The sequence below is a fragment of the Schistocerca serialis genome, chromosome 1 (assembly GCF_023864345.2).
Source record: "Schistocerca serialis cubense isolate TAMUIC-IGC-003099 chromosome 1, iqSchSeri2.2, whole genome shotgun sequence".
In the NCBI taxonomy this organism is placed as follows: Eukaryota; Metazoa; Arthropoda; class Insecta; order Orthoptera; family Acrididae; genus Schistocerca; species Schistocerca serialis.
Genome location: NC_064638.1, coordinates 241,285,536 through 241,297,978, shown reverse-complemented (window position 1 = coordinate 241,297,978; position 12,443 = coordinate 241,285,536). Strand labels below are relative to the sequence as shown.

Here is a 12,443-nt window from a genome sequence, read left to right as displayed (position 1 = left end):
TCTGTTCAACTTGAAAGAAAACATATCAGTGAAAGCTTGTATTCGTGTATTATCGGTTGCGAGTTCAAGCACCACTACATGCTCGCCTTCATTTCCATGTAACATGCGTAAGCAAGGTGGAGTTAGTAAGTTTAGACAGTCTGTGTAATTCTGCGGTCTCTGTAGCGATCTAAAGGCAACACATAAATATACAGTTAGGTTTCCCACAATATGTTATTACACGTGTCCTTTTTCTTTATAGGAGCCGCATATTTCTCTACATGCTGTCAACATAAAAATGTTATTCACTTTAGTCGCATAAACAAATTTCAAAATAAAGAAAAGCCAGCGGGGATTTTTCGAAGGATTAGAAGGGACGTGCTATTAATCGAGATTAGCGAACCTTTACCCATGTGCAACTATCATTGTGTTCAATACCGTCTCTTGCGTATTTCTATACTAGGGGTCTATCAAGGAAAACCTAGAAAGGTTTTAACAATAGCTGTAGCAGGAGTACAGGTCCGGAGCCTGTCACAGATCAGTTCCCTCAAAAATTAACCATCGTATTTACATCTGGACACTGGTCCACTGCAGAGGTAGAGGTACTATACATCTGCGCCAGCGGTAACACTCTTGCTAAGGTAAGGCATAGCTAGCGAGGACTTACCTGGTTCTCAGCGAGCTGGAGGTGTTGGTCGGTGCCGTTAACATTCAGTGTGACCTGAGATCCGTTCCGCAGCTGACCCAGCCACGTAATGTCGGCCAGCGTTGGCACGACCTCTGCAAAAGACCACAAAGCGAATGCCAGTGGTTATCTTTCTAGGTAAACATATAATATGTGATACTTCATGCGTATTTCCGTATTATTGTACTTCATATGCTCTATGTTATTTCAGTGTTGGCGACAGACCAAAATATTTTCGTTCCTTTACTGTTGACTCGACGCCTCGAGCCACAGAAGTAAGGGTTGGGCTTTCAGCGGCATAACCGCCACACTCTCAAGCGAAATGCATTGAAAACTCGGTGTATTTCAAAAAGCTTGATTCAGTTTCGCAAGACAATATCTCCTACACTACTGACCACTAAAATTGCTACACCAAGAAGAAATGCAGATGATAAACGGGTATTCACTGGACAAATATATTGTACTAGAACTGACATGTGATTACATTTTCTCGCAATTTGGGTGCATAGATCCTGAGAAATCAGTACCGTGAACAACCACCTCCGGCCGTAATAACGGCCTTGATACGCCTGGGCATTGAGTCAAACAGAGCTTGGATGGCGTGTACAGGTACAGCTGCCCATGCAGCACCAACACAATACCACAGTTCATCAAGAGTAGTGACTGGCGTATTGTGATGAGCCAGTTGCTCGGCCACCATTGACCGGACGGTTTCAATTGGTGAGAGATCTGGAGAATATGATGGCCAGGGCAGCAGTGGAACATTTTCTGTATCCAGAAAGGCCCGTATAGGATATGCAACATGCAGTGGTGCATTATCCTGCTGAAATGTAGGGTTTCGCAGGGATCGAATGAAGGGTAGAGCCACGGGTCGTAACACATCTGAAATGTAACGTCCACTGTTCAAAGTGCCGTCAATGCGAACGAGACGTGACCGAGACGTGTAACCAATGGAACCCCATACCATCACGCCGGGTGATACGCCAGTATGGTGATGACGAATACACGCTTCCAATGTGCGTTCACCACGATATCGCCAAACACGGATGCGACCATCATGATGCTGTAAACAGAACCTGGATTCATCCGAAAAAATGACATTTTGCCATTCGTGCATCCAGGTTCGTCGTAGAGTACACCATCGCACGCGCTCCTGTCTGTGATGCAGCGTCAAGGGTAACTGCAGCCATGGTCTCCGAGCTGATAGTCCATGCTGCTGCAAACGGCGTCGAACTGTTCGTCCAGATGGTTGTTGTCTTGCAAACGTCCCCATCTGTTGACTCAGGAATCGAGACGTGGCTGCACGATCCGTTACAGCCATGCGTATAAGATACCTGTCGTCTCGATTGCTAGTAATACGAGGCCGTTGGGATCCAGCACGGCGTTCCGTATTACCCTTCTGAACCCATCGATTCCATATTCTGCTAACAGTCATTGGATCTCGACCAACGCGAGCAGAAATGTCGCCATACGAAAAACCGCAACTGAGATGGGCTACAATCCGACCGTTATCAAAGTCGGAAACGTGATGGTACGCATTTCTCCTCCTTACACGAGGCATCACAACAACGCTTCACCAGGCAAGGCCGGTCAACTGCTGTTTGTGTATGAGAAATCGGTTGGAAACTTTGCTCATGTCAGCACATAGTAGGTGTCGCCACCGGCGCCAACTTTGTGTGAATACTCTGAAAAGTTAATCATTTGCATATTACAGCATCTTCTTCCTGTCGGTTAAATTTCGCGTCTGTAGCACGTCATCTTCGTGGTGTAGCAATTTTAAGGGCCAGTAGTGTAAATAAATAAAGATAGAAACTTGAGATGAATTTAAACCGGCACATCGAAAACAAAAGAACACCTAAGTGCCGATTCATGTGGCCGCCAGTGGAGGTATCCCCGGCGCAACTGCTAGAACGTGCCGAAAATTTCAGTTTTCGACCGGAAGTTGCTTGTGAGGGCATTTCTTAACAATAACATTAATTCAGTGTATTTCGATGGTTGATTGCAAGGTCAACACGGTCTCCACGTCGGCGACGTCCGTGTTTCTAATCCACTCCAGATGGACAACTGGGGACGGGAAACCTACAGTTTACCGTGGGGCCCGAGCTACGTGTCGCTGCTGACGACTTCTCACGTCGTTAAACGGTGAAGTTTAGGTTAAAGACAGACTGAAAATTTCCGTGGTTTGATAGGAATTCGATCCTCTGACCTCTCGGTTTCCAGGCATGCGCCTTACCGCTAAACCACAAGACCTGATAATTCTTAACAATGACGTGTGGCTAGGGCCTCACGTCGGGTAGACCGTTCGCCGGGTACAAGTGTTTCGATTTGACGCCACTTCGGCGACGTGCGCGTCGATGGGGGTGAAATGATGATGATTAGGACAACACAACACACAGTCCCTGAGCGGAGAAAATCTCCGATCCAGCAGGGAACCGAACCCGGACCCTGAGGATTGACATTCTGTCACGCTGACCACTCAGCTACCGGGGGGCTGACGTTCTTAACAATAAACTGCCTAAATGCAGAACCGCATTGCACCATTGGTCTTGTAAGTCACCTGATCTCACGCTAAGAGATTTTTTCCTTTTTTTCGTGCCGGTTCGTCAAACACTCCGTTGGCCTTTTTCCGTTTTCAACGACTTTGGGTAGAACAGTGACACAGCATAGCAACACAGTTAATGAAAACTACGGGAGTTTTACTTTCTTCTACAAGGAATGACGTATCACTTGCAACCACATAACACAGTGCACATACACTGGTCGTAAAAATATAGTAAACGGCAGGGAACTCCTTGTATAACTCAAATCCGATAATAGTAACTGATGTTTCCGAGCAAACATTGCGATGGGAACTGGATTCAAAATGCATCAAAAGCAGAGTGCTTCGCAAAAGATCTTTGTTCACAGTGACACATGAGGCTGCACCAAACACAAAATACGGCCAGAAGTTGATTTTAGTTGCGGAGTGTGGTCCGACGAGTCGTGATCTAGCCTCGTGGTGCGCACCAACGGCTTGCTATGGCGTTTGACCACCAGATGTGGAGGGTGTAATTCGGCTCGAAGGTGGTTCTGTGATGTTTCGGAGGTGTTTCTAGTAGCACGACTTGGGCCCACTTCTTCAAGTTGCCGTGAAAACGAACCGGAATGTTTATTTCAGCGTCACTTGTGACGAGGTGCTGCCCTTTCTTATATATCTTCTTCATGAGTTTTCTGTGGAGACTTCGAAGATGATTGCAGCTACAATCACAGGGCTGCACGGGTATTTTCGTGGTCTGACGAACACCCAGGCACTCTACAGAAACCTGTACGTGACAGTGGTAAATATACTTTGATATGACAAAAGCAAAGGCATAGCGATATGCACATACACAGATGTTTATTACAAATGAAACTCCTCCAGCTGTACTTAAGATTTTATATTTATAGTACAGTTGAAGGAGTTTCATTTTTAATAAAAATTGTACCAGCTGTGTCCCACCTTCGTCGAATTTAAATATGGATGTACGAAGACATTATTATGCAGATGGCGGTTACATCGCGTACACAAGGTGGGCAGCGATTTGGCTGAGCTGTCATTTGTACTTAGGTAATACATGTTAAAAGGTTCCCGACGTGATTATGGCCGCGCGACGGGAATTAACACACTTTTAATGAGGGACGGTACTTGTAGCCAGACTTGCGGGAAATTCCATTTCGGAAATCGTTAGGTAATTCAATATTCCGAGGTCCACAGTGTCAAGAGAGTGCCCAGAACACCAAATTTCTGGTATTACATCTCACCTGGGACAACACATTGGCCGGACTCTACTAAACGACCGAGAGCAGCGAGGTTTGCTTAAAGTTATCAGTGATTACAGACACGCAACAATGCATTAAATTTACCCGAGCGGTCTAAGGCGCTGCAGTCATGGACTGTGGGGCTGGACCCGGCGGAGGTTCAGTCCTCCCTCGAGCACGGGTATGTGTGTTTGTCCATAGGATAATTTAGGTTAAGTAGTGTGTAAGCTTAGGGGCTGATGATCTTAGCTGTTAAGTCGCATAAGATTTCACACACATTTGAACATTTGAACAATGCATTAAATAACCACAGAAATCAGTGTGGACGACTGGAAAAACTTGGCCTTGTTAGATGGGTCCCGATTTCAGTTGGTAAGAGCTAATGGTAGGGTTTGGGTATGGGCCAGACCTCACGAAGTCATGGAACAAGTTGTCAACAAGGCACTGTGCAACTGGTGGTGGTGTAAGCTGTTTTCACGCGTAATGGACGGGGTCCTCGGGTTCAACTGAACCGGTCATTGGCTGGAAAGGGTTATGTTCGGCTACTTGGAGCCATTCGCACTTACGGACTTCATGTTCTCAAACAACGATGTCACCGGGCCATAGTTGTTCGTGAGTGGTTTAAGGACCATTTTGGACAATTAGAGCGAATGATCTGGCCACCCAGATCTCTCGACGTGAATCCCATCGAACGTGTATGGGAGACAAACTAGAAGTCAGTTCGTATACAAAATCCTGCACCAGCAACACTTTTGCAATTACGGACGTCTATAGAGGCAACATGGCTCAATATTTCTGCATGGTTCCAACGACTTATTGAGTCCATGCCACGTCGAGATTCTGCTCTACGCCGGACCATAGGAGGTCTGACACTATATTAGGAGGTATTTGATAAGTTTTGCCACCTCAGTGTGTATACTACTGGGTTACATGCTGTGTATTACTTTATTTAGTACAGACGATCGATGTTATTGGTATTAATATTTTCACAAGTTTCTATAATAAATATGAGTACCATTCTTATGTGCCTAAGTTAGTAGGCGTGAGTTATCAGTGAACAAGTTAGAAGTGGCCTTAGAGGCGCTCATCTACATTTCTGGTTTCCTGTCAGCTGGTATTTGTCACATGTGGATTTTTGTCTTCTGGTATCTTAAGCTCAGTTGACAGTAACATTTACTACATTATAAAGTTTAAAATCAGTATGGGAGATGTTTGTAAGCAAACTTACAGCTAGTTTTGTTCTGCACCGTACATGTCAACAAACAAATTGTCGTGTAGTCAGTTCTTGGTTAAATCCTGCTTCACGTGTTACATGCTGAGAAATGCTTCTTCTGATGTAGAAATAAATATTTTCATAAATGTTTTCGAAAACATTAGAGACAATGTAAAATATTTTCGCTGACAGTGAACATATAGTACGATTACTTAAAATATGGAACACGATTAGTTTATGCATACTCTTGGATGTAGCAGGAATGTTGTTTACTTTTTTTTGTTTGGTTTTTAGAGTTACAGGGATAATATTGACATTCGTTAGTATATTTTTTGTTTATAAGAATTATGTCAAGGAGATGGAGTTGTTACGTGGCAGATAAAGACTGTTTGATGCTGGGAGAGCAGGAGTAGATCAGAGTTTAACGTCCCGTCGACAGCGAGGTCATTAAAGACGGAGCACAAACTCGGATTAGGGAAGGATGGGGAAGGAAATCGGCACAGTGTCCTTTGAAAGAGACCATTCTGGCATTTGCCTGGAACGATTTAGGGAAATAACGGAAAACCTAAATCATGATGAACCGTAGTCCTCCCGAATGCGAGTCGTCTGATGCTGGGGCTACAGAAGAGCAAGGAGAAGAATCAAAATTTAGAGGAGACAGTGAAGCAGACCGTTTAGCTACTCAAATTTCCACAGTTTCAAACACTACTACAGTAACTGACGAGAGTATGAATAACAAAGTGCCAAGTGGACCAGTGGGTGCAACGTTTGTTACACACAGAGCAGGTTGGGTAGACTATTTGCCTATGCTTGAAAAAGCTTTTAAAACAAGTCAAAACACACTCTAATACTGATGTGGCTGAAAATGTGTGTTTGTATGCATGGTCTAAAGTCGAACCCCAATCTTTTGGGAACTGTCTTCCTTCTGTGGACAGATGCGTACTAACAGAAGTTGAAACTGATAATTTTCAACAGATTCCTTTCGTAATTAACAGTGAATTATTTACTAAGTATAATTATGAGCTTCTGATTCCTTTGTATGACTATTCACCACCCCATAACTCATGATTGGCGTAGAAGCAGATAATAAATTGAGCAGTTGTATTTAGTACTACTCCCTAGAACACATCCTGATATATACCCTTTGATTGTTTTGTTGGATGAAACATTTTGTCACTTTAAGGATTAATCCTATAGAAAATATTTGGGTTTATTTAAAGGAGCGGGAGCACGAGCAAGTCTTTTCTGAAACCCTTATCTGTCTGGGCCACTACGGGATCACCGAAATTAATTTGTGTAGTGTTGCAGCTGGCCCCGTTGCTCCTTTAACAATTCCAGAGCAACGGGGCCAGCTGCAACACTACACAAACAGAAGAACCAGAGACATGGAGAAGGAAAACGAGCCCCTGACGGACTGCCAGGCACACCAGACCGAAGATGGAACACCCAGAAGTGGGACTGGTGGGCGCGGACCGCAGAGGGAACACCCAGAGCCGCAGCGGACGAAAAACGGAGCGGAAACGCTCCAACAGGTCGTGGTAAGCGGGCGCGGACCGCAGGGGGAACGCTTGGTACCCCAGACCGTAAGTGGATTAAGTTTCTATTATCAGTTGTGCAAATTTGCATCTCGATCGGATACATCTGTGATTGATGTTACTCATCCTTTTGTAATCAAACATTGGCCCCAGCTAAAAGTTATAGAACATTTTGTTCATGATTATAAGTTTAAAAGAGGAACAGTTAATAACTTTCGCTCTTACGACTATCTATACATCGGAGGATCTTGGGCTTGGGAAGTTGTGCGTTGGTATAATCGCACATATGCGTTACAACAGGTAAGGAAATTGCAATTATATTTGTGACATGCAGTGGCGATGTAACAGATGTACAGATGTAACAGCTCCGATATTCCATAGGTGGAGCAGCCTACATGGCTCTCTGTACACTGCTACTCACCTTTCAACAGATGCTCCTTTTGTGTGAGCTAAATATCGTTACCTCATGCTTTCAGCCGATGGAAGTATACACCAGTCATGTTACTGATTTTTGTTGTGTGTGTACAGTGCGGATAGCACAAGTGAAAATCTGATTAGAATACCCTTTGCATTAAATCTAATTATTGGTAACTTTTGTTATTAGCATTACAGTTTTACGAAATAGTGATAATAATGATAACGATCGTTTGAAAATAGCTTAGTTTCGAGACCCAAATGCTACCGAACCTTTTTTTTTGTACCCCTTAGAAAATTTTGTTTTACCTTTCAAGGAGTAATTACCCCTGGTAGGGAATCACTGAACTACACTGAGACGTAGCGGCTTCACTCACGAAAGCTGACAACGGCCGGACGAGCGGTGTGCTGACCACATGCCTCTCCCTATCCGCATCCAATCACGCCTCTTGGCTGAGGTTGACTCGGCGGTCGGCTTGTACCGTTGGGCCTTCTGCGGCCTGTTCGGACGAAATCTGAGTTTATTATTTGGAGAGTAGTTTTGTATGGTAGTGAAATGTGAACGACAACCAGTTCAGACAAGAAGAGAATAGAGGCTATCATAATCTGGTGCTACAGTACAACGTTGAAAATTGTATGGATGGATCGTATAAGGAACGAGGAGGTACGGATTCGAATTGGAGAGAAAAGAATTGTGTGGCCCAACTTGAGAACGGGTCGGTTGGCAGGGCACTTCTAAAGCATGAAATATTCGTCAGTTTGGTACGGAAAGGAAGAGTAAGGGCTAAAAATTACAGAGAGAGACGAAGACTTTAATACAGTGAGCCGGTTGAAATGAATGTACACTACTGGCCTTTAAAATTTTACACCACGAAGATGACGTGCTACAGATGCGAAATTTAAGACAGGAAGAAAATGCTGTGATGTGCAAATGAATAACTTTTCAGAGCATTCACACAAGGTTGGCGCCGGTGGCGACACCTACAACGTGCTGACATAAGGAAAGTTTCCAACCGATTTCTCATACACAAACAGCAGTTGACCGGCGTTACCTGGTGAAACGTTGTTGTGATGCCTCGTGTAAGGAGCAGAAATGCATACCATCACGTTACCGACTTTGATGAAGGTCGGATTGTAGCATATCGCGATTGCGGGTTATCGTATCGCGACATTGCTGCTTGCGTTGGTCGAGCTCCAATGACTGTTAGCAGAATATGGAATCGGTGGGTTCAGGAGGGTAATACGGAACGCCGTGCTGGATCCCAACGGCCTCGTATCACTAGTAGTCGAGATGACAGGCATCTTATCCGCATGGCTGTAAGGGATCGTGCAGCCACGTCTCGATCCATGAGTCAACAGATGGGGAAGTTTGCAAGACAACAACCATCTGCACGAACAATTCGACGTTTGCAGCAGCGTGGGCTATCAGCTCGGAGACGATGGCTGCGGTTGCCCTTGACGCTACATCACAGACAGGAGCGCCTGCGATGGTGTACTCAACGACGAACCTGGGTGCACGAATCGCAAAACGTCATTTTTTCCGAAGAATACAGGTTCTGTTTACAGCATCATGATGGTCGCATCCGTGTTTGGCGACATCGCGTTGAGCGCACACTGGAAGCGTGTATTCGTCATCGCCATACTGGTGTATCACTCGGCGTGATGGTATAGGGTGCCATTGGTTACACGTCTCGGTCACCTCTTGTTCGCATTGACGGCACTTTGAACAGTGGACGTTATATTTCAAATGTGTTACGACCCGTGGCTCTACCCTTCATTCGATCCCTACGAAACCCTACATTTCAGCAGGATAATGCACGACCACATGTTGCAGGTCCTGTAGGGGCCTTTCTGGATACAGAAAAAGTTCGACTGCTGCCTTGGCCAGCACATTCTCCAGGTCTGTCACCAATTGAAAACGTCTGGTCAATGGTGGCCGAGCAACTGGCTCGTCACAATACGCCAGTCACTACTCTTGATGAACTGTGTTATCGTGTGGAAGCTGCATGGGCAGCTGTACCTGTACACGCCATCCAAGCTCTGTTTGACTCAATGCCCAGGCGTATCAAGGCCATTATTACGGCCAGAGGTGGTTGTTCTGGGTACTGATTTCTCAGGATCAATGCACCCAAATTGCGTGAAAATGTAATCACATGTCAGTTCTAGTATAATATATTTGTCCAACGAATACCCGTTTATCATCCGCACTTCTTCTTGGTGTAGCAATTTTAATGGCCAGTAGTGTAGTTTGCAGTAGTCTGCGGAGATGAACGCACAGGATTGTCGAGCACGGAGAGTCCAACAAACCAGTCTTTGGAATAAAGACAACAACAGAAAGAACTAATAATAATCATAAACTTACAAGTTTACAATGACAGATTTTTTTAATTTCATGTTATTTTAGTTATGTGTTATTCTTTTAGTTACGGAATTCTTGACTACGGCTGGTTGGTTTGAAAGCGAGAATTGTATTCTAAACTACACATGAAAAAACTTGGGTGTGAATTAAATTTTTCCAGCAAATTAAAACGCGAAGAAAAAAGGTCATATCGGTTACTGCGAATTTGATATTTTATAATACGTTACAGGAGATCCTAAGATGAGTAATTTATTCCCTCCCGTAACTGGCACATGAATAAATTTCGCGCTAGAAGTTTGGCGAGCAGTTCTGTGGTACTCTGTGTTCTGCATGTTCCCTCGGTCTGCACGTCCTGCAGACATGACTCCAATTCATTACGAATGGGACGCGGCTACCGGCCAGTGGGACCTTCACTGACGCACAACCGCCTAGAGGCCTGTAGCCATTGGATTCTTCCAGCAGTCTTGCTGGCAGGGAATCAGTAGCGCTGTGGCGTAACCCGATGTCATACTTAATGTAAAATTCTAAATTTTATCTCTGTTTGCGACTCAGAAACTTCACACTCGTCAAACCACAGGTAATCGACCTGCTTCATGCAATAGTACTCGGAAAGTTGCTCGATTTTACTTTGTAACGCGGTCATGCACTCATACAGAGAGTTCCACAGTGATGGGATCGACTTTTTGAAACCATCTGTACGGTGATAAAGGTTAAGGTCCCAGGTATGAAATCCTGCAGCCATTCAGTCTGGTGGGCCCTCATTTGCAAGTAAACGACGAATAAAAATGTTGGAGTTTCGCGTGATGTTCTACAGCGTTAAGCAAAAAATGTTACTGAGGGTGGTTGTGTAGTGTAATGACTATAATAAAAGCCTTATCTACAGGAGGTCGTGAGTTCCAATCTCATTTGGTACATGCAATTTTTTTATTTTTAAATCTCTATCGAAATGGCTTTGAACATTATTTTTATTCAGTTAATTAGTTTAAGTTTAATTTTTTCTGGTCCTTTGTCATATCATTTTAATCGCCATATTAGCTTTTTCAACAGCTGTAATGTTTTCTTTTTTCCGCTTGGAACCTTTGAGCATACTACAGTTGTAATTATTTTCATGTATCAATATCGATTTTATTTCTTCTGTTTCATGATACTATATTTTCAACCACGATTATTGCATTCATTACTACTGTTCCTTATACTGCTCGACTTCGTTTTACTTACAATCCCTTCTTCCGTTTAAATCTTCATCTGAGTTAGTTTCTCCATAGTGCAACAAGGATTTATGTCCTAAACGCTTGTCTGACGTTGTAACCTCATGTTCTAGGGGTAGCGTACTTGATTAGTAATCAAAACTTCCTGGCTTCCTGGATCCCAGATTCGAAACCAGCTGCGCTTAAATTCTGATTAATAATCAGTTTTGGCGGCCGAAGACTTATGGCATAAGAAGTCACCCTCATTCTACCAACGGCCTTGTCATAGGGGGCGGAGGAGCGGAGTAGCGAACAAAGGTTCAGGGCACTATCTTATCCATTGGTCCTTGGGGTGGGAAACTGTTCCTAAAGCGAAATAATCAGCAATGATCAACGACATGAGGATGCAGAAGGCAATGGAAACCACAGCTTTAAAGACCTGTAATGTGCATCCACAGGACATGTGGCCTGTAAGTGAAAAAGTGTCATTATGATATCTGGATTGGCAAAAGATTCGGGATAGTCCCCCTATTCGGATCTCCGGGAGAGGACTGCCAAGGGAAAGATGACCATGAGAAAAAGATTGGATAACCAGCGAAAGGATCACGTTCTACGAGTCAGGGCGTGGAATGTCAGACGCTTGAACGTGGTAGGGAAGCTAGGAAATCTGAAAAGAGAAATGCAAAGGCTCAATCTAGATATAGTAGGGGCCAGTGAAGTGAATTGGAAAGAAGACAGATTTCTAATCAGATGAGTAAAGGGTAATATCAAGAGCAGCAGATAATGGTATAACGGGAGTAGGATTCGTTATGGATAGGAAGGTAGTGTGTTACTGTGTGTAACTGTGAACAGTTCAGGGATAGGGTTGTTCTTATCAGAATCGACAGCAAACCAACACCGATAACGATTGTTCAGAGAAAGTGTATGGGGGTATTGGAAGGCTAATACAGCACGTACAGGGAGATGAAAATCTAACAGTCATGAGGGACTGGAATGCAGTTGTAGGGGACGGCGCAGAAGAATAGATTACAGGACAATATGGGCTTGAGACAAGGAATGAGAAAGGAGAAAGACTGAGTTCTGTAATAAATTTCAGCTAGTAATAGCGAATACTCTGTTCACGAGGAGGAGGTGTACTTGGAAAAGGCCGGGTGATATGGGAAGATTTCAGTTAGGTTACATCATGGCAGGCAGAGATTACGAAATCAGATACTGGATTGTAAGGCGTACCCAGGAGCAGATATAGACTCAGATCACAGTGTACGGGTAGTGGTAATGAAGAGTAGGCTGAAGG

General features: G+C 44.2%; 1 protein-coding gene across 7 annotated transcripts in view; it reads right to left on the bottom strand.

Moving 5' to 3' along the window:
* The window catches only part of LOC126466754 (inter-alpha-trypsin inhibitor heavy chain H4-like), a 207,579-nt gene that overhangs the window by 22,019 nt on the left and 173,117 nt on the right, over positions 1 to 12,443 (bottom strand). For all 7 annotated transcript variants that reach the window (XM_050096405.1, XM_050096410.1, XM_050096408.1 and 4 more), the window contains one exon: positions 647 to 759. In XM_050096405.1, coding sequence (XP_049952362.1) covers positions 647 to 759 — 113 coding nt within the window. The remainder of the gene's footprint in view (positions 1 to 646; positions 760 to 12,443) is intronic.